The sequence below is a fragment of the Dreissena polymorpha genome, chromosome 16, assembly GCF_020536995.1.
Source record: "Dreissena polymorpha isolate Duluth1 chromosome 16, UMN_Dpol_1.0, whole genome shotgun sequence".
NCBI lineage: Eukaryota > Metazoa > Mollusca > Bivalvia > Myida > Dreissenidae > Dreissena > Dreissena polymorpha.
Window position 1 is genome coordinate 5,737,680 of NC_068370.1, and position 22,305 is coordinate 5,759,984.

At 39.5% G+C, this 22,305-nt stretch overlaps 1 protein-coding gene across 1 annotated transcript in view; it reads left to right on the forward strand.

The window, feature by feature from the left end:
* Nucleotides 1–22,305, forward strand: part of LOC127862950 (something about silencing protein 10-like) — a 30,182-nt gene continuing 7,877 nt past the window's right edge. Inside the window, exons 1-7 of the mRNA XM_052402222.1 lie at nt 1–59; nt 915–996; nt 3,680–3,739; nt 13,664–13,726; nt 15,038–15,151; nt 18,581–18,690; nt 21,679–21,775. Coding sequence (XP_052258182.1) covers nt 13,709–13,726; nt 15,038–15,151; nt 18,581–18,690; nt 21,679–21,775 — 339 coding nt within the window. The 5' untranslated portion in view covers nt 1–59; nt 915–996; nt 3,680–3,739; nt 13,664–13,708. The remainder of the gene's footprint in view (nt 60–914; nt 997–3,679; nt 3,740–13,663; nt 13,727–15,037; nt 15,152–18,580; nt 18,691–21,678; nt 21,776–22,305) is intronic.

The window sequence follows — 22,305 nt, forward strand, 5'->3', positions numbered from 1 at the left end:
CATGTTACAGTCATTCATGCAGTTCCGGCGTTCATCCAGTTCCGGCATTTTTCTAAATTGTAAGGCTGGTAAGGATAGAGTACGTTCAGAAACATTATTTTTTCTGTAGTGTCATGTTAAGTTATGATTTTTTCGTCAAACAAATGCATGTTTACAAACATTGGTTGAACTCTTGGTCATCAAGCGCTTATAGTTCCATAACGAGGTTTCAGAACGAGCGATTTCCGTTCACGTTTGTTTGGAAGGGTGAAAAGTTGGAGGTAATTATTGTGTTGTTCTGTGGTTCAAAAAACTAAAAGGTTGGTGTTATCGAGTGAAATTATGTATATTTTATGTCTTACAATCATCAATATGACTTTCCACTTCCATTCAAAGAAGAGAAACGCCATTTTGTAAAGATCACTAGGTAATCACTTCCGGTGCACTTGACGCATAACTCGGGGCCGTATACACGTTACCGTAACTTCGACACGTGTATTTCATGCATGTTTTACATATTTATTCTGCTGTGCACTGCCTATTTTTGGTTATTAAACTTTGTTTACATGCACAGCATATATTGTAATTAAATATATTTATAATATTTTCCCCCGTTTTCAATGTAAAAAAATTAACTGACCAAGGGAAGACATACTGGTATCAGTTCAATATATCTGACAGTACTGTGAACTCCTTCCTTTGCATCCAAACCTGATGTTATGTTTATTCAAATGAGTCATGGATCTCAATAATATACTTTTCTTGCTTATACCTGTACTGTAATATATGCTGTCTCAGAACATATTTGCAGAATATATCCCAACTAAAAGTATTACTATAAAGAAAAAGTTAGAAAATGATTTCAAATAAATTGTCGGATTTTTATATTCATTAAATATTTGGTTAAAACCTTGATATATCATTTATATTTGCAGAGAAATTAGCCATCAATGGGAAAGCAGAGCGAAAGAAGATTACCTCAATGTAGTCCGGCTGTCAAGCCGCAAAATCTGTGAAGTGCGTAATTAATTTCTTACCTCAATTAAATAATTATACAGTGGAAATGTGTTCACTTATAATGTGCATCTCTTAAGGATACACCTACTAGTAATAATTATTCTTTAAACTCCATTACAATTGCTGTCTGTATCCTAGATGTGAACTTTATAAAAACAGAGTACAGTTACATACATAGCTTAACTATGGATTTAAATGTATGTTATTATCATGCAATACTAAATGAACATACAATATATCAAGGGTAATAGATTGCCTTTAACAAAATGTAAAAATTTACAATGTTATTAAAACATGAAGTGTAATAAAACTAAATATAGTAATGTGGTTTTAGCTCACATGATTACATTGTGCTACAAGAATTATTTTGAATAGTACAAAAGGGTTTGAGTGTTATCATTTTAGCCCAGATATGATGAATATGGTGGCTCTAGCATGGGTCGGTAAGTTTGTCTGTCGGTCTTGTGTCTGTAGACACAAGTTGAATTTGATTTATCTCGTTGCCCTTTCAACAGAGTGGCATGAAATTTTGTACTAATATTCAATACCATACTCTGCATTTGCCCGTCGTTTTTTTATAAATTCACTTCAAACTAAACTGGAAGCCATTGTTGCTTTAGGTTGAAATTCAAAATGGCCAACATATCTGACTAGTTACAATTTTGCTGTGGCAAGGTTCTGTATGGTGATATTATTCACATCAAATGATAGCTCTCGTTTAGATTTTTATCAAAGCGTCATCTCTACATTTCTCTACATATCAGAAATATGGCACAGGAAGCATTTCCACAGGAAAAGGTCTTTCAGTTGGACAAGCTTTTTGATAGACGTAAAGGTAAAAGAAAACCTCCATATGACAAGCTTCTAAGAACAGTTCTGTGTCTGTTGTCTTAGACGTTGTCTGTCTGGTGGAGAAGCTCGGGACAGCAGAAATGGTCCACAACCGGTATTTAGCAAAAAAAAGGAGTAAATAATGAGAACAAGGCTTTAAGAAATGTCTCTTGCATGTTTCTTATTATCCAGTGTGTGCGCGTTAGGTAATTTATGATATGCGGTTAGCTCTTTTATGATATTTGAAGAGATTTAAAAGCATTATATCGAGCAATTAATGTCTCCTTTTGTCACAAGGCTTTTGGAAAGTCATATGCTACATGATGCAAGTTGGTGTAAGGTTGTAAGGAGTTCAGTGTATTCGAACCATTTTATTCTATGCCAATGTACTGCTGTTGTGTGAATAATATTTAAATTGTATTTCATATTGTGATCTCTTTCGCACCATTTAAGTCATATGCAGGGGTACTACTATTTTGAGCATAATATAAACACTTTATTTCACATTATGATCTCTTTTTTGCTAATCCATATGCAGAGGTACTGCTGTTTAGAGCATACTATTAACATTTCATTTCATAGTATGATCTCTTTTTGCACCATGTTATTCTTATGCACAGGTACTGCTTTTGTGTGCATAATATGAACACCAAACTTTATTTATCTACAAGATATGTGATATTGATGGTTCTTCATGTCTTTTAACTATATCTATATCTATCTATATATATATATATTGCTTTATAATTAACTCCATCAAACAATGTTTAAGTTTATTTGACTAGTTTGTTGTCTTTTTGTGTTATTTTGGAAACATTTTTTTATTTAAAGTTACTGTCTGCCAGTTGGAACCAGCTTGTAAGAGGCTGTTATGTTGGGCAAAACAACAATGGTTTATTGACTACTCAGATACAGGTTTTGACTCGACCTGTGCAGTCAGTTTAGGCTAATCAGGGATGACATTTTCTACCTATACTAAACATTCAATAAAAGTGGAAAGTGTGGTTCATTGATTAGCCTTAGCACAGACATTAAGCTCAGTTTTCATAGGAAGAAACTCGGATGTGTTGACTGCTTTCAGGCAGTGTTCTCCATAACTATTTGAGTAGCCAGTTATATTTTCAAAGTAGCCAGCGACAGTACTAAAATGTCTGTTTTTTTTGCACTGTTTTAAAATGATAGGTTTGGGAAAAGTAGCCGGCGCCACGATTGTTAGTAACCAGTTAAATCGCCGGCTGCCGGACCTTCAAGAAAACACTGCTTTCCTGTGCTGCTGGATAAAGGCTGTACGTATGACATGTGTTGACTGCTTTCAGGTGCTGCATGATAAAGGCTATAAGGAATTAATGTGTTGATTGCTTTTAGGTGCTGCTGGATAAAGGCTATAAGGAATACATGTAATGACTGCTTTCAGGTGCTGCTGGATATAGGCTATAAGGAATACATGTGTTGACTGCTTTCAGGTGCTGCTTGATATAGGCTATAAGGAATACATGTGTTGACTGCTTTCATGTGATACTGGATATAGGCTATAAGGAATACATATGTTGACTGCTTTCAGGTGCTGCTGGATAAAGGCTATAAGGAATACATGTGTTGACTGCTTTCAGGTGCTGCTGGATAAAGGCTATAAGAAATACATGTGTTGACTGCTTCAGGTGCTGCTGGATAAAGGCATAAGGAATACATGTGTTGACTGCTTTCAGGTGCTGCTGGATATAGGCTATAAGGAATAATGTGTTGACTGCTTTCAGGTGCTGCTGGATATAGGCTATAAGGAATACATGTGTTGACTGCTTTCAGGTGCTACTGGATAAAGGCTATAAGGAATACATGTGTTGACTGCTTTCAGGTGCTGCTGGATAAAGGCTATAAGGAAGACGACACCTACTATGCATCAGTCTCTGATGAGGTAAGTGGGATGTATACTGGTTAATACTGTATATACTTTATAATACAAGAGACACCCTCTGGGAAAACGGGGCTTAATGCATGTGCAAAGCGTATCTCCCAGATTAACTTGTTTGCACAGGCTAATCAGTGATGACACTTTTGTCATTAGCTGGATTTTTAGTTTTGAAGAGGCTTTCTTTAAGCAAAAAATGTCATAACAATTAAAGGGAAAGTGTTGCCACTGAAAATCTGCACAAGCTAATCTTAGACAATACAAGGCACGTATGCATTAAGCCCATTTTTTTTCCAGAACGAGGCTCAAAAGTGTTTTCATACTTTGATTAAATACTTAGTTGATAATTAAGGAGTGTCGTCCTTGATTAAGATGTACGGCCTGCACAGGCTAATCTTGGACAACACTTATACTCCAGTCTCCCCAGAGCAAGACTTACATGGATTTGTCATTCTTTTTCAACAGTATTTCAGTAATATAATGAATGGTGGTCAGTGAACACTTTCCTGGGTAAGTTTAGGCGGATCTAAAAATATAAACCATTTCATGTAGAGTTTTCCAAGATCGATGCTATATAGTGTGGTGAAATTTACTGGTGTGTAACCGGAACAGTCAGGCTGTGGATAAGCGATTGAACGGAAAGAATCGGCAGTCATACTGCAGCCATTGTACCAGACGGACGTCTAATATTGTATCCATTATGATCTCGTGTATTTTGTGTCTACGTTCCTTGCCTGAGGGCTCTTGGCAAAGATACATCTCTATTTCTAGGTAAGTACTACCAGTATTTACTTCACTGGCGCTGCGAGCAGGGTTATAGGTAAAAGATTATAGGTATAAACCCAATCCAATTCCTGTATTAATTTCCTTTTATCCTGGAGTCAGTAAAAGAATCGCATACCATTAAATAATATTCATACTGGGTCTCTATCAATACTTAGAATTATCTACGGCTAAAATACCCGGCATTAAATACTGGGTGTTATATTTGTGATACAGAAATTTTTGGTGTTTATGGCCAGTTGTTTTATTACATTTATGTCTATTTGATACAATTTTTGTGTTTCCATTGTTAATCAGGTTGAGAACAAGATTTAATTGATTGTATTGTGGAGTGTGATTGTGTTCATTTTAGTAAGAAAATTTGTTGTGAGCAAGGAATATTAAGATACATTTTTGTTTTTAATATCAGTTTACAGATCATTGCATTTAAATTGCAAGTTTGTATGTGTGGCACAGTTCAAGTGTAACTGATTTACTTTAGGTTAGACTTGACATGGACAGTTTTATTGACATCCCAATTTTCAAAATGACATTGACCTACCAATTTAAGACCTATTAATCATTTCTTTTCCTTAACATCTTGTGCTTCTATTTGAAATCATGGCTAGTAGACTTATTGATGTAGATACAGCGTCTTTTGTGGAACTGAAAACGCTTCCTAATGTTGGAGACAAAACAGCACAGGCAATAATCAACTAAAGGGAGCAATTTAGTTATGTACCGAAGGGGCGTTTGTCTTCGTTAAGTAGTTTTTCGACCAACTACGGAATTCTGGAGGTTTGTAAGGTTCTCAAAGCAACAGCCGGAGGATACTGAGGACGCCCAAGCAGAGCAAACACCCTCTGAAACATCTGCGGAGCAACCGGAAGAAACTCTGGTCGCCCAACACAGGCAAACACTGAACCCATTGAAGGATTTCTCCGAAACATAAGAAAAAGATGCAGAGGAAAACGGAAGGGTACCTATTGAAAAGGCGCATGGTAGGTGGTATGATGAGGGAAAGGAAACTCTGGAGGCATACAGTCATGATATAAGGACACAGGCTCCGGAAGACAAAAATCAGGAAAATAACCAGTATTGGCAGCGGTGGGGTAGGTCACCGACTCCTGAAGACAGAAACCGGCAGAACAGCAGTGGGCGCAATCTACAATCAAAAACATTGAACCAGCTGTTAATAAACTATCTTGACCTCCTCTGTTATTATCAAATATGCAGGGAACTCGACTGAAGGCTATCAAACGAGATGAACGCCCAGAAAGTCGATACAAGGTTGTAGCATCTGGTACTCCGCGACAGTCAAGGGATCGGCAGCGGCAATATTCGATGCAAGTGGGTCAAGTACAGACCGAACAAATTTCGGAACAACAACAATCATTGCAATACCAGTCTCCACCTGTGCAATCAACTCATGTACAGACTCAACCACAACAACCTTTGCCATACCAGTACCCGGTGCAACCAACTGGTCCGTACCCACAACCTTACCAAATCCAACAGCCACACCCTGGGCAACCAATGCAGTTCCCACCATGGCTGCAAGGACCGTAAACAAAATGCATTTCCAAACATGGGGTACCCTTATCCACATTGGTATCCGGCCCAAGTGCAGCTCCAGCCTTTCACTAATGGAGAGGGGTACCAGGGGATGGGATTACAAGCTGGTGCAGCCAATCACGGATTCGCACCGGCAGGTATAAATGTTCAACCGGCAGGCTCAAATGTACAAACAAATGTTCAACTGTCAGGTACAAGTGCACAACTTAATGTTTTACCTGCAGGTACAACTGTACAGCCCAATGTTCAACCGGCAATTAAGGGCGTCATCGTTCCCGAACGAGAGAATAATGCTGGTCAAACCCACCGACATGATTGCAGACGACAAAGGTTGACCCAACAACCAAAGACACTGGTGTATAGTGGGAAGGGTAGTTGGAAGTCGTTTAAAAGCAAGTTTAACCGCTTTGTGGTGATGAATGATTGGAGTGAAAGGGAGAAGAAGGATTATTTGTGCTTGTGTCTTACTGACACAGCGAGTGATTACCATACCCTGATAACTGATAAGATACCGAATATCAATTATAATGCTATCATGGAAAAGATGGAAAGGCGTTTTGGTTGTCAGGAACTCCCTGAAACAGCTATGATTAAGTTTTCCAATGCTTGTCAGCAAAAAGACGAGTTGCTGGATTATTGGGCGGATAGAGTGATGACCTTGGCGACCCATGCTTTCCGGGACCTTCCAGATGAGCACATGAATCGTCAAACCATACTACGGTTTTGGCATGGCCTAGTCGATAAACATGTCGGGGAAGGAGTGGCGAATATGAGACCTACAACCATGGAGGAGGCTATAGATAAAGAAAAGTGGGCGGAATACACCCGCGGCCTAATCTACAACAAACAAGAGACAATAACGAAAGGCGTGGTGGCGGAAGTGCTAGTGGCAGCAGTCAAGGCACACAGTCACCGCCAGGAATAACAAGAAAAAGGGAAGAGGATAGAATGGGGGACTTTGAAAAGAGGTTCTGTCGTCTTGAGGAGAAAGTAAATATGATTGCAGATAAACTTGAGAAATTATCTTCAATACCAAGACGAAGATCTTCTCCATCACCTTCCAGAAGCCCATCGGAAATGATTTGTTACAAATGTAATAAAAAGGGTCATTTGCAAAGGGAGCGTCCGAATAAGCAGTCTTCGTCGGGAGAATACAGATCACGTTCCCCTGAAGGCGAGAGAAGATGTTTCAACTGTCAAAACACTGGGCACTGGCGGAAAGATTGCCCGGAATTGCAACGTGTCGCGAAGAAGGACAAGCAAGTTTCCTTTGTGGACAGTGATTTAAACAGCAGTGGGTTGGAGTCAGAGGCCTAACTTCGATCCAACAAGTGGATGGCCAGACGAATACATTAGAGGAAGTACAAGTCCATGAGGTCCAGACCAGCAACACTCTGTTTAGAATACCAATAAGAATACAACAGCTGGAAATTGATGCTGTGATTGACACGGCGGCACAAGTGACCATTATTTCTCAGACAGTTTTCGATAGAATTGGTAATGACATACCCATTTTAAAACACGTGACCTTAAGGAGAGCTGGAAAAGACATGAAAATGACCGGTTTTGTAGCTGGTCCTATATTGATTAAGATGGGTGACAGGGAGATTTGGAAGAATGTGTATGTGGCCCCTATTGACAATGACATGCTTCTGGGAAAGGACCTAATGACAAAGTATAGTGCGTACATTAACATCCCGGATATGTATATTAAGATAGGGGGGACAGACTCTTTATATGACTTGTAAGGAAACACATACTCCACGGGTATCCAAGGTTACGGTCTCTAGATTGACTAAAATTCCGCCCAGATGCGTAACGACTGTATCTTGTACTGTGAAAGAACAACCTGGAACATACATACTTGAAGGGACCGACATTAAAGACATACTGATATCCCGGTCGTTTCATACTGGGACACAAATAAATGTGACTGTTTTTAACCTAAGTGATCATAATGTTAGGTTGAAGAAGAAAACGTAGGTAGAGACAGCTGAGACAGTGGAAGTAATGTCCTCATTGCCTGAAGAATATCTGTTTGGAGGAGAGATTAACAAGGTGGAACAAGAAAACACACGGGAGTTACCGGAACAATTGATAGATGTTTGGCAAAGATCTAGCGAACATTTGAGCGGCGATGAGAGGGAACAGTTGCGTTCTTTGCTGCTTGAATTTCAAGATGTCTTCGCCAAAGATGAATATGACCTGGGCAATTTTACAGCAATGGAACATGAAATTGACACCGGTGATGCCAGGCCAGTGAAGCAAAAACCCCGGAGAACTCCAATGGCATTTGTATCAGATGAAGAAGGGCATTTGAACAACATGCTTGAAGCTGGTGTTATTGAACCATCTTACTCTGATTAGAGCGCGAGTCCAGTCCTGATCCGTAAGCGTGATGGGTCGGTGCGGAGGTGTGTGGAATTTAGGGGGCTTAATGATGTCACGCAGAAGGATGTATATCCATTACCCCTCATTGAGGATTGTACAGATATGCTGTCCGGACAGAAATGGTTTTCTAAGCTGGACGCTAACTCCGCTTACTGGCAAGTTTCGATAAAAGAGACAGACAGGAAAAAGACAGCTTTCAGCACCAAGTATGGCTTATTCCAGTTTGTGAAAATGTCATTCGGCTTATGTAATGCACCGGCGACATACTCCAGAGTAGTAAACCTAGTCCTGCAAGTTCTGACGTGGAATGAAATCTTGGCTTTTTTAGACGATATTTTGGCCATGGGAAAAAGCTTCCCAGACCACCTTGGTACACTACGGACATTATTTGAAAGGTTCCGAAAATACCAATTGAAATTGAAACCCAAGAAATGCTTGTTATTCCAAAGGAAAGTAGAGTTCCTGGGCCGATGGATAGGCCCGGATGGACTGACTATGTCGGAAAGTGACATTCAAGTTGTGGTAGACTGGCCGACACCCAAGACATCTAAAGACGTGGAAAGATTTTTAGGTTTGGTGAACTATCACCGAATGTTCATCAAGGACTATGCAGACCGGTCAAGGGCACTGTATGCCATCACAGGAAAGAAGAATTTCATATAGGGTCCAGAGCAAGAACTATCTTTTGTGGATTTGAAGTCTGCTTTAACTACTCCCCCGGTATTGGGATTGCCAAATGACAAGGCTCCTTACATTTTGGACACAGACGCCTCCGAGGTAGCAATTGGAGGGTTGCTATACCAGATACAAGAAGGATAACCAAGAGTCATTTCATACGGGTCGTATGCCTTAACCAAAGAACAGAAACGGTACTGCACTACCCGAAAGGAACTTTTAGCTGCGGTCCGCTTTACCCGGCAATATCGTCATTACCTTCTTGGTCGTCATTTCACATTGCGCACTGATCATAGCAGCTTAACATGGTTACTCCGTTTTAAAGAACCACAAGGACAGATTGCACGATGGCTATAGGAACTTAGCCAGTATAACATGGAAGTTCAACATAGGGCAGGAGCAAAGCACGGCAATGCTGATGCTTTGTCCAGGGAACCCATCGTGGATGATTGTGAGGGGTATCTCCTAGGTCGTGGTTTGGAACACTTGCCTTGCGGGAGGTGTGACTATTGTCAACGGGCAGAAAGAAACTGGGGACATTTTGTGGAGGATGTCGATGATGTGGTCCCTTTGGCGAAATCGATAGCAAAAGAGCATGAGAAGACACGGGAGGTATGGGATCCATGAATAGGCAATACGGATGAGGTTATAAACATTGTTCGGGAAGAGGAATTGAGCAAAATATCTGAGACTGAGTTCTGCGAAGCTCAAACAGAAGAATATGAGTTTAAGTTGCTGCACGGCTGGCTAATGACCCAAGTTACTCCATCAGAGGGGGAATTATTTTTAGCTAGTGCTACGGAAAAGTTCTATTGGATTAACCGTACATGCTTCACAATGAAAGAGGGGTTAATCTATCGGCTTGATCCGGAGAGCGGTCTGGAACAGCTGCTGGTGCCAAAGAATCTCCGGGCATCGGTTTTGAGCTATCAACAAGATATACCTTTAGCTGGTCATCAGGGAATCGACCGGACAAAAAAGAAGATCCAAGAGAAATACTTCTGGAAAGGAATGGCTAAGGACATCGAACTTTATATTGAAAAATGTTCGGAATGTGCTCGCAGTAAGAAACCAAATCGAACAGCCAAATGGGAAATGCAAATTTTTCACTCTGGGGTTCCGATGGAAAGAGTTCACTTGGACTTCCTGGGGCCTTTGCCGAAAACACAAGGCGGCAATGAATATATTTTTATGATGGTAAACCAATTTACAAAATGGGTTGAATGTATCCCGTTACCGTCACTTACTGCCGAAGTTACAGCTGAAACAATGGTGCATCAACTCTTTTCCCGGTTTTGCATTCCGCTCGAGATATTTACAGATAGGGGCACAGATTTTGAAAGCAAATTGTTCAAGGAAGTGTGCTACCTTCTGGGAATAGACAAAAAAACGGACTACCCCTTACCGCCCTTCTGCAAATGGTCAAGTGGAGCGATATAACCGTACGTTAATGGAGGCAGTCCGGTGTTTTACAGCAAACCGTCAGGACTCATGGGATGTCAACTTACCGCAGATAGCGGGTGCGTTACGCTCATCTGTAAATCGAAGTACTGGGTTTACTCAAAACAAAATGATGTTAGGGAGAGAAGTGTATAGCCCGGCTGATCTGGTCTTCCCTTCACAGAAGATTACATTTCCAACTGAATCTGAGTACGTGTACCGACTGGAGGATTCTATAAAAAACGCGCATGACTAAGCAAGAGAAACACTGAAGGCCGTGCACAAAACAAGGAAAAGAGATTATGATCTCCTGCTTAACAGCAAGACTTACAAGGTGGGTGATCCGGTATATATACTGGATACCGCACTCAAGAAGGGGACATGTTACAAACTGTCATTCAAATGGGATGGACCAGGAATAGTGACACAGCAGATATCTCCTTATCTGTACCGAATAAGGCACAAAAATGTGGTCAAGACAGTTAATCATGACCGGTTGAAAATCTGCAAGGAAATCAATCTTCCTAAATGGGCCAGTCAAGAAATTGACCGACTGACTGGACTGTGTTGACAGCAACGAGACCATATATTGTTTGTGTAGACAGCCAGATGACGGTTCTTTCATGATTCAGTGCGATTGGTGTGATGTGTGGTTCCACGGGAGATGTGTGAGTGTGAGTGATGAAGGAGGTGTGAGGATAAGGAAATATAAGTGTCCAAATTGTTGTAAAGCGTACTCTCGATAGTGACTGAAATACTGGAAAATGTAGTAGTGGTTATTTGTTTTAGCATGTCTGACTCCGGCTCCGCAACAGACAGTCCCACACGTGGATGGAGGGAGGTTATGGAGAAGAAGGCCCGGGTGATACAGGAGGTGGAGGTAGCCAATTCCGAAGGCAAACTCCTGTATGGCACGGCCAGAAAGCTGGTCCACTCCTCAAGGTTGCTGCAAGAGCAGCTTCAAGAGCTCATCAAGGGGCAATACGATATTGCGGTAAAGCAGCGCAAGAATCGTTTTGTTTCTGAGCTACGGTACCATGCAGATGTAATTTGCTCGAAAGAAATCGTGGCGAAGGCATTCGGCAAACCTGCGGCCAAGAAGGCTTGTTTAGGTGTGTCGCTGAATGCTCGTCAAAGAGGTGGTAATCCGGTACGGAAGACAACTGGACGACCGAAGACTTTCTCGGGATTACATTCCGGATTTCCGGCTCTACCTGCCACGGCTTCCAATGTCCCGGCAACTGTGTCGCTGGGAGCAATCAAGGTGGAAGAGGCTTCAGGAGACGATGAAGAGCTGCCCATGGAAACCGAAGTGCTTTCGGTTATAGCGCCAGAAGAAGACCCATCAACTTCTTCTGTATTCACGGCGTTGGATGAAGTGGGACAGTTCTACGTCGTTGATGATTGTGGGGCAGTGTGAAGATACCCCACTGACTCTTAAACAGAAGGACGTGCTCCGGTGGAGGGGACTCCGATTTCGGTTGGAGTCTCTAATACTGGGGTTACTAGTATCCCGGTCGAGGCTGGGAACCTAGCATCTTTGGTGATTGCCACGCAAGTCTTCACCAACAGTTCCTATGTTGCGAGGGAGCAACGGAAAAGACGTCATCAGATGAGGGAGGAACCAGCCGAATCGACACCAGTTTTGCATGAGTGTGTGCCGGTGAGGAAAGTCCTGAAACCCTCAGTTTTTACCAGACTGGGTAGTCGCATCGGAGAGCCCACGAAAAAGAAACGAATGTCCCGTTGTCCGTTAATGGGTTGTACGTCAGAGTCTCGCCCTTTAAGCCGACATGTCTACCAGACGCACCTTCCTGAGCGATTTCAGCTAGGTAATTTGGCGGATCCGGCTTTGCAGGGAGCTCGGTTGCGAGGGCTTAGATTGCTCGCTCTACAGCTCGTCGAAGACGATAGGCTTGGTATCTCGCTAGACTTTGCTCAGAATCATGACTTAGGAATCAACGCGGAGGTATCTCTATCTGAAGTAAATAGACAGTGGTTGTCCGAGTTCGCCCGTCAATCAGGATTTCCGGAAGTGGACTTCGACATTCAACGTCTGAACTCGCAGGCTCTTCTTGCCCATTGGCGTGTCCTTGTCGGTCTGCTGAAACACATTCCAAGGGATCGACAAGTTCACTGTTTCAACTTGGACAATCAGGGTACCTCTAGTACCGTCCCGGCTGTGGCTGGGTTACAAGTTCAAATCCCCGACGTGGAGCATCAAAGTACCCCGACACCCCCGGTTGTGGCTGCGACTGAACCTGCAGAAAGTGGAACGGCTCATGTTGTTTCTAAAGTACGGAACATGTCTGTCAGGGAGTATCTGGTAGTATCTGGACAGGCAAACCTCTCGTTGGCTAGGGGGAACACATCCCAGGCGACAGTGCGACCAGTAACGACCAGGATTTCGGCCTTAGATTCCCGTTTTCACCTGGACCGGTCTCTAGTGAAATTGCGTCGTATCGGGACAGCGAGGTCAGGGACGTGTGCCAGCTGACCTTGAGGAATCAAATGTTAATAAAAGTTTATAAAATGTTGATCAAACTTTATAGGTTATTATAATAACTTTGTCCTAGTTCTCAAGTTGTTCTCAATGTTTGCAAGGAATGAAATTATACTTGTTGCATTCTGTAGAATATCTTTTTTTTAAACTACCATGACTGCTTATAAATCAGTCATCAAGCAGCTACCCGGTATGTTCTCACTGAATACCCAGTATGTTCTCACTGAATACCCATTATGTTCTCACTGAATACACAGTGTGTTCTCACTGAATACCCAGTATGTTCTCACTGAATACCCAGTATGTTCTCACTAAATACTTAGTATGTTCTCACTGAATACCCGGTATGTTCTCACTGATTACCCAATATGTTCTCACTGAATATCCAGTATGTTCTCACTGAATGCCCAGTATGTTCTCACTGAATACCCAGTATGTTCTCACTGAATGCCCAGTATGTTCTCACTGAATGCCCAGTACGTTCTCACTGAATACCCTGTATGTTCTCACTGAATGCCCAGTATGTTCTCACTGAATACCCGGTATGTTCTCACTGAATACCCAGTATTTTCTCACTGTTGTAGGTTTGCCAGACAGGAAGTCCTGGGGGGCCAAGCGCAGCAAGTACTATGGACACAACGACATTGGTGAGTAGCCTTAGGTGTTACTGTGATTTATAGACTTTAAAGGGACTTGTCAGGTTTTCGTATGTTTGAAAAATATTAATGAATAGGTTTATTAACAAATCTATGTTTTTAATAGTCTTAACTAACTCATGTCAAGCCAATTATTTTGTATGTCAGTTAACAATAATGTATTTTAAATGCAGATAGATGCAAGTGGATTACCCACAAAATTTACTTTTACTTTACACACATGCAAATCTGTTTTTCCCAGTGTGAGACTCACATGACTACATTTTTATGTACAACATCTGCAAATTGAGCTTTTGGTATCATCCATTGGGCATCATGCATTAACCTGTCAATCAACAATCATCTCTTTCCTGATTGCTGGGAAGATTTTCATGAAACTGTCTAAAACTGCAAGAGTCAGGGTCTAAGTTTTCATGTGTAACATTGATATTGTTCTTCTTCGAAGTTTTTTAAGTCATCATCAAAGCAGGCCATACCCAAGGGTCACATGATTAATAATAACTTATGAAGCAAAACAATTCAAAACAAATTTTACATTTGTGTGTTTTATTATTAATTTTGTTCCAAGTGAGGATTTGGCATACCGTTCAACCAATTTCAACCGACAATCCTTTTAATTGACTGTGTAGGCAATTTATTTCCTGAATATGTAGCTGGAGTTTCACTTTATCCCTATTCTTAAAGTCTGCTGCATATAAAATGACCAGGTGCTCCTTGTGTTGCTGCTAATGCTGATGATGATATTGTGATATTGTAAGGTGCTCCGGGTGTTGCTGCTGATGCTGCTGATGATGATATTGTTAGGTGCTCCTGGTGTAGCTGCTGATGCTGATGATGATATTGTGATATTGTTAGGTGCTCCGGGTGTTGCTGCTGATGCTGATGATGATATTGTAATATTGTTAGGTGCTCCGGGTGTTGCTTCTGATGCTGATGATGATATTGTTAGGTGCTCCTGGTGTTGCTGCTGATGCTGATGATGATATTGTAAGGTGCTCCAGGTGTTGCTGCTGATGCTGATGATGATATTGTTAGGTGCTCCTTGTGTTGCTGCTGATGCTGATGATGATTTTGTTAGGTGCTCCTGGTGTTGCTGCTGATGCTGATGATGATATTGTTAGGTGCTCCTGGTGTTGCTGCTGATGCTGCTGATGCTGCTGATGATATTGTTAGGTGCTCCTGGTGTTGCTGCTGATGCTGATGATGATATTGTTAGGTGCTCCTGGTGTTGCTGCTGATGCTGATGATGATATTGTTAGGTGCTCCAGGTGTTGCTGCTGATGCTTATGATGATATTGTTAGGTGATCCTGGTGTTGCTGCTGATGCTGATGATGATGAGTAGGCAGAGTTGGAGGAGAAGGAAGCCCTGTGACTGCAGCGACAGATGGCCGAGCGGCTTGATGACCAGGACTTTGGTCTCGACATTTTCCAAGCTCCTGTAGAACCCAGATCAGCCGGAGGCAAGGAGGAGAGGATTGTGAAAGATCTGTCTAAGCTCTCACAGAAAGAGAAACTCAATGTGGAGTGGCTTGCCCAATTACAACAAGCATTTGAGCTTATAAGGGATGACATTTTCGGCCTTAATTGGATTTGTGCCAATAAGAGATTTGCTTAAAACAAAAAATACCATTAAAGTGGAAAGTGTCCTCACAGCTGATCTGGGACAACACTTAGCCCTTTGCCTTATAAGAAGCAATTTGAAAATAGCTATGTGCAAACAGCATAAAAGTAACTCGCAGTCTGTTCATGTTTTATGTTGTTTGCTGCTCATCAGTATCTGAGGGTTGGAATGGAAGCCTTTAAAACTTAAATCTAGTAAGAATGGTCTTTAATTTAATGTAACTTTCTATGGGACTACAAATGTACACATGTTCTGTACTATCTTCTTCAGCACCACATCGTTGATAACTAGTAGATTGTGTAGTCATTGCGGAAATTACATGATGCTGCGGTTTGTTAAGAGAGTGCAATTTGGCCCAGCACCTCTGATTTCAACTCTCTAGGTTTTGGTCAGGTTACCCCTCCTTTAGCCTTTTTCGATCCAAGGACGGACTGCAAGGCAGCAGCGGTTTTCTGTTAGGGTATCATCCCTTAGCCTTTGCCTCTCCCAAGGCATCCACAAGGCAGTGGAGCTATTTGACTTATACCTGGGAACTAGGTTTATAAAGCTGCAGAGCATGTCCCCGCGCCGGGTGGTCATGCAAGTCTAGTATCTAGGGGCCTAGTTTCCTCAGAGACTTTTTGGTTTAGCCTTGGGCCGCAAGGTGCCCAGTTACCATCCATCACCTCACGGAGGATCCCATTTATGGGCCACAGCGGTCTTGATGCATGAGAGGCTATGTCTGGAAGAGGGAGACTGAATTCATTATTATTTCAGTTATTAAAATACGAGTCCCCAGAGTTGATGACCCTTATAGAGTACATTATTATTACTCTTAAATTTTTTCAGACACCCCCTTTTTTGGCCAAAATAAATATCTTTCGTTACTCTTAATTTTTGGACACACGCGTTTTCGTCTATCATCAATGACACTTAATTTTCAGACAGTATATTTTACAGCGCTATTTTTACCAGTTTTCTGCACTGTATTCGCTTATCTTGTGACACTTTGATCATGGGGTTTAACAAACTGATTAAGGCCATCCCATCTGGGAGACGCATGTCTGAGGGAAATAACATTTACGTAATTGGGTAAATAACCATGTACCGGTATAGCCGAAGAAAGCATTCGCATCACCAAACAGCATCTTAAATGATATCTTCCTATTACGGAAGCTGTATGTTAAATGTTTTATTTTTTGTTCTGTATCATTTCAGGCATGAGTAAGCAAAACTGTGAAGTTGTTTTTATTTTTAATTATAAACACTATTGTGCATTGATTTATTGGTTTTATTTCTATATAATTATAATTTTCGAACATTTACTTTTTGTCTCAAAATTTTCGGACGCCTGAACTTTGTAATATTTTCCACATCTAAATTTTCTGACACAAATTTTTATTTTTATTTTTTAAGTGTCCAAAAGTGAGTAATTAAGGTACAATATAACTTCATTTATTGTAAAAGGAGTCCCCAGAGCTGATGACTCTAATAGATGACTTAAAGGTCAAGGTCAGTAAGATGTATTGTATTTAGTTGAGGAACATATCTTTATTTGGTAAAAACATGGAGATATAGAGGATATTTGTTGGATTCGGTGAATTATCGATGTTAATTCACGAGTAATCATAAAAATGATATTTTTTCTATGATCACGGGTAAATTAAAATCAATATTCCACCGAATCCAACAAATTTTCTTTTTCTTTTATGCTTTATTTTAACAGTTTATATACATTGAAAAAGAGTTTAACTTAAGAATTTCGCTGGGATAATTCGTCAAAAAAATCACATCATTTCACAGTAAACAGTAAAAATTATCGATAATTTTCACTGATAATTTTCACTGTTTGAAACAGTGAAATTATCAGTTTTAATTCACTGATATTTCTCTATTAACCATTGGAAAGCATAAAATAAATTTAATGAAATTTATTTGAAATTAATATTCTACTTCCCAGTATTTTTTATAGTACTTGTATAATAAATTCATTATCAACATCAATTCATAGTTGGAACAAATATCGCTTTTTGTTCACTTTTATAAAGAAATAGATCTTGTGTTGATACTTTTTTCAATATTTGCCATGTCTGTACACATGTTCTGTACTGAAGCGGTTTTATATTTATCCCTCTTTACCCCTTAGATACGCATTTTGACGCATGTGTAGTGCCTTAGTTCAATTTCATTAAAGACCTTTCTTACTAAATTCAAGTTTCAAAGGCTTCATTTCCCAATCTTACATGATGAGCAGCAAACAGTAAAATCCTGAACAGACTGCGAGTTACTCGCAGGCTGTTCTGGTTTCATGCTGTTTGCCCATAGCCATTTAATTTGCTTCTGAGTGGTAAAGGGTTAATATTCTGTAAGGCTATGTTTATAACAAAAGATTTAAATAGGTAACATGGCCATATATATATTTATTTAAACATGTTTATATTATTCAATTGTGTTTATTATTTTCTGTGAATATTATGAACAATATATTTACAGATGTTGTGATACAGAGTGCACAGGCTAAACTGGGATGACTTTTTAGCTCGACTGTTTTCGTGGAAAACCCGAGGTATTGTCATAGCCAGCTCTTCGTCCGCCGTCTTCGTGCTAAAACCTTAACATTGGCTCTAAAATCAAAGTGCTTCCACCTACAACTTTGAAACTTCATATGTAGCTGCACCTTGATGAGTTCTACACGCCACATCCATTTTTGGGTCACTAGGTCAAAGGTCAAGGTCACTGTGACCTCTAAAAAAATAAATAATTTAAAACTGTACCCGCAGCCAAGCGTTGGCACCCGCTATGCGGTGCTCTTGTTTTCCCACAGCAAGGATCAATAAGTGATTGTAATATGCTTACAAAGGCTACTAAAGGTGTTAATAAATGTAAACTGAAGGATCTTCTATGACTGAAAGACATGTACATATACTGTTTAAATGGCAGACTAAAAATAAAAACAAAGACAGTTACGATATTTTTTAGTTAAAATATACAATAAAAGCGGAAAGTGTCATCTCTGATTAGCCTGTGATGACTGCATAGGCTTATCTGGGATGACATTTAATACACATGCACAAAACCTGCCTTTTGACAAAAGGGAGAATATAACATTTGGGAGGAGATGAAAAATTAGGATAATGGTTTGTGTATTCCAAATTTGATTTTAAAATTTTATTAACAATGGGACTTCAAATGCATCAAAATGCGTATATAAGTGTTTAAGGGTTAATAATCTTCCTGTCCCCAGATGGAGGAGCTCCAGGACAGGTTGTGTCCCCTGAAGGCTCTGGTTACTAGGCAACAGTTCACTGGCAAGGCAGCTGATTACATGCACACCAAGTACAAACTGGTTCTCAAGTAAGTGGCAGCTAATTATGTGCATACCAAGTTAAAACTTGTTCTCAAGTAAGTTCACAGGCATCACAGCTGATAATGTCCACACAAAGTTCAAACTTGTTCTCAAGAAAGGTGTGATTATTCATGATAGAAAATCAATAGGACCAATTGGCAATTGCTTCACTGTTTCAATCACCGGTAAACGGTTATTGACTTATTCGGTCCCACCCACTAATTCGCTGATCATAATAATGAACATGTCAATTGCAAACAATAATGGGAGCCCATTACTGATAACTTGATAACAAAAGACTTGTATATTGGCATGTGACAAACACCTCCTGCAAGTGACTCCCAAGTGCCCTCCCTCTTTCCCCACCACGATTTATCGCAAATGCGATATATTTCGGACATGTATTTCAAACAAAACGGTTATTGAATGACTCATTTTTTCTTTATTTATATTTTTTTTAAGTCAGAAATTGGCGAATTTAAGTGCTGACTAAAAAGTATTTTTTTTTAAATGACGATATTTCGTGCTGGCGAAAAGGATTTATTGACCAGTCTTTTGTATTGGTTGGCTTTGTATTATAGTTATTGTATGAACATTGTATTCTACTTGAAGTTATTGTATAAACATTGTGTTAAACTTGCAGTTATTGTATGAACGTTGTCATTTACTTGCAGTTAATGTATGAACCTTGTGTTTCACTTTCAGTTATTGTATACACATTGTCATCTACGTCCAGTTATTGTATGAACATTGTGTTCTACTTCCAGTTATTGTATGAACATTGTGTTCTACTTGCAGTTATTGTATGAACATTGTGTTCTACTTGCAGTAATTGTATGAACATTGTGTTCTACTTCCAGTTATTATATGAACATTGTGTTCTACTTGCAGTTATTATATGAACAATGTGTTCTACTTGCAGTTATTGTATGAACATTGTGTTCTACTTGCAGTTATTATATGAACATTGTGTTATACTTGCAGTTATTGTATGAACGTTGTCATTTACTTGCAGTTATTGAACGAACATTGTGTTCTACTTCAGGTTATTGTATGAATATTGTGTTCTACTTGCAGTTATTGTATGAACATTGTGTTCTACTTCCAGTTCCTGTATGAACATTGTGTTCTTCTTCCTGTTATTGTATGAACATTGTGTTCTACCTGCAGTTATTGTATGAACATTGTGTTCTTCTTCCAGTTATTGTATGAACATTGTGTTTTACTTGCAGGTATTGTATAAACATTGTTTTCTACTTGCAGTTACTGTATGAACATTGTGTTCTACTTCCAGTTATTGTATGAACATTGTGTTCTATCTGCAGTTATTGTATGAACATTGTGTTCTACTTGCAGTTATTGTATGAACAATGTGTTCTACTTGCAGTTATTGTATGAGCATTGTGTTCTACTTGCAGTCCTTGTATGAACATTGTTTTACTTGCAGTTATTGTATGAACATTGTGTTCTACTTGCAGTTATTATATGAACATTGTGTTATACTTTCAGTTATTGTATGAACATTATGTTATACTTGCAGTTATTGTATGAACATTGTGTTATACTTGCAATTATTGCACGAATATTGTGTTCTACTTGTAGTTATTGTATGAACATTGAGTTCTACTTGCAGTTATTGTATGAACATTGTGTTATACTTGCAGTTATCGTATGAACATCGTGTTCTACTTGCAGTTATTGTATGAACATTGTGTTCTACTTGCAGTTATTGTATGAACGTTGTGTTCTGCTTCCAGTTATTGTATGAACATTGTGTTCTACTTGCAGTTATTGTATGAACATTGTGTTCTACTTGCAGTTATTGCATGAACATTGTGTTCTACTTGCAGTTATTGTATGAACATTGTGTTCTACTTGCAGTTATTGTATGAACGTTGTGTTCTGCTTCCAGTTATTGTATGAACATTGTGTTCTACTTGCAGTTATTGTATGAACATTGTGTTCTACTTGCAGTTATTGCATGAACATTGTGTTCTACTTGCAGTTATTGTATGAACATTGTGTTCTACTTGCAGTTGTTGTATGAACATTGTGTTCTACTTGCAGTTATCGTATGAACATCGTGTTCTACTTGATGTTATTGTATGAACAGTGTGTTCTACTTGCAGTTATTGTATGAACATTGTGTTATACTTGCAATTATTGCACGAATATTGTGTTCTACTTGTAGTTATTGTATGAACATTGAGTTCTACTTGCAGTTATTGTATGAACATTGTGTTATACTTGCAGTTATCGTATGAACATCGTGTTCTACTTGCAGTTATTGTATGAACATTGTGTTCTACTTGCAGTTATTGTATGAACGTTGTGTTCTGCTTCCAGTTATTGTATGAACATTGTGTTCTACTTGCAGTTATTGTATGAACATTGTGTTCTACTTGCAGTTATTGCATGAACATTGTGTTCTACTTGCAGTTATTGTATGAACATTGTGTTCTACTTGCAGTTGTAGTATGAACATTGTGTTCTACTTGCAGTTACTGTATCAACATTGTATTCTACTTGCAGTTATTATATGAACATTGTGTTCTGCTTGCAGTTATTGTATGAACATTGTGTTCTACTTGCAGTGATTGTATGAACATTGTGTTCTACTTCCAGTTCCTGTATGAACATTGTGTTCTTCTTCCAGTTATTGTTTGACATTGTGTTCTACCTGCAGTTATTGTATGAACATTGTGTTCTACTTCCAGTTATTGTATGAACATTGTGTTTTACTTGCAGGTATTGTATGAACATTGTGTTCTACTTGCAGTTATTGTATGAACAGTGTGTTCTACTTGAAGTTATTGTATGAACATTTTGTTCTACTTACAGTTATTGTATGAACATTGTGTTCTACTTGCAGTTATTGCATGAACATTGTGTACTTCTTGCAGTTATTGTATGAATCTTGTGTTATACTACCAGTTATTGCATGAACATTGTGTTCTACTTTCAGTTATTGTATGAACATTGTGTTCTACTTGCAGTTATTGTATATACATTGTGTTCTATCTGATGCTGAAGTCCAAGCAGACGGCCGGACACAACCATCCTGTCGTCAAACGTCTTCTGCAGTACAGAAATGTATGTGTATCAATATCTTCTGTTTCAAAAGCTGCATTGCAACTTTTTGGAAATATATCTGCAGCGTTTTACTGGAATATTTTCTTAAATTCTTTCAGATATTTACCTTGTTTTTATGCCCCCGGTAGGGTGGCATATAGCATTTGAACTGTCTGTCCGTCCGTCCATCCGTCTGCCCGTCCGTCCGAAAATTTTAACATTGGCCATAACTTTTGCAATATTGAAGATAGCAACTTAATATTTGGCATGCATGTGTATCTCATGGAGCTGCACATTTTCAATTGTGAAATGTCAAGGTTATCCTTCAAGGTCAAAAGTCAAAAAATAAAATCCAAGGGCAGTAATACGCTTTAAAAGGAAGATAATTTCTAAACCTGCAAAATGATATATTGAAATTTTATTTCAAAGCGGCGCAATAGGGGACATTGTGTTTCTGACAAACACATCTCTTGTTGGTGTTTAAATATTCCTGCATGACATACAGATCAAGGTCGAGGTCGAGTTTCGGGTCTATTGATTATAGTTGCAAA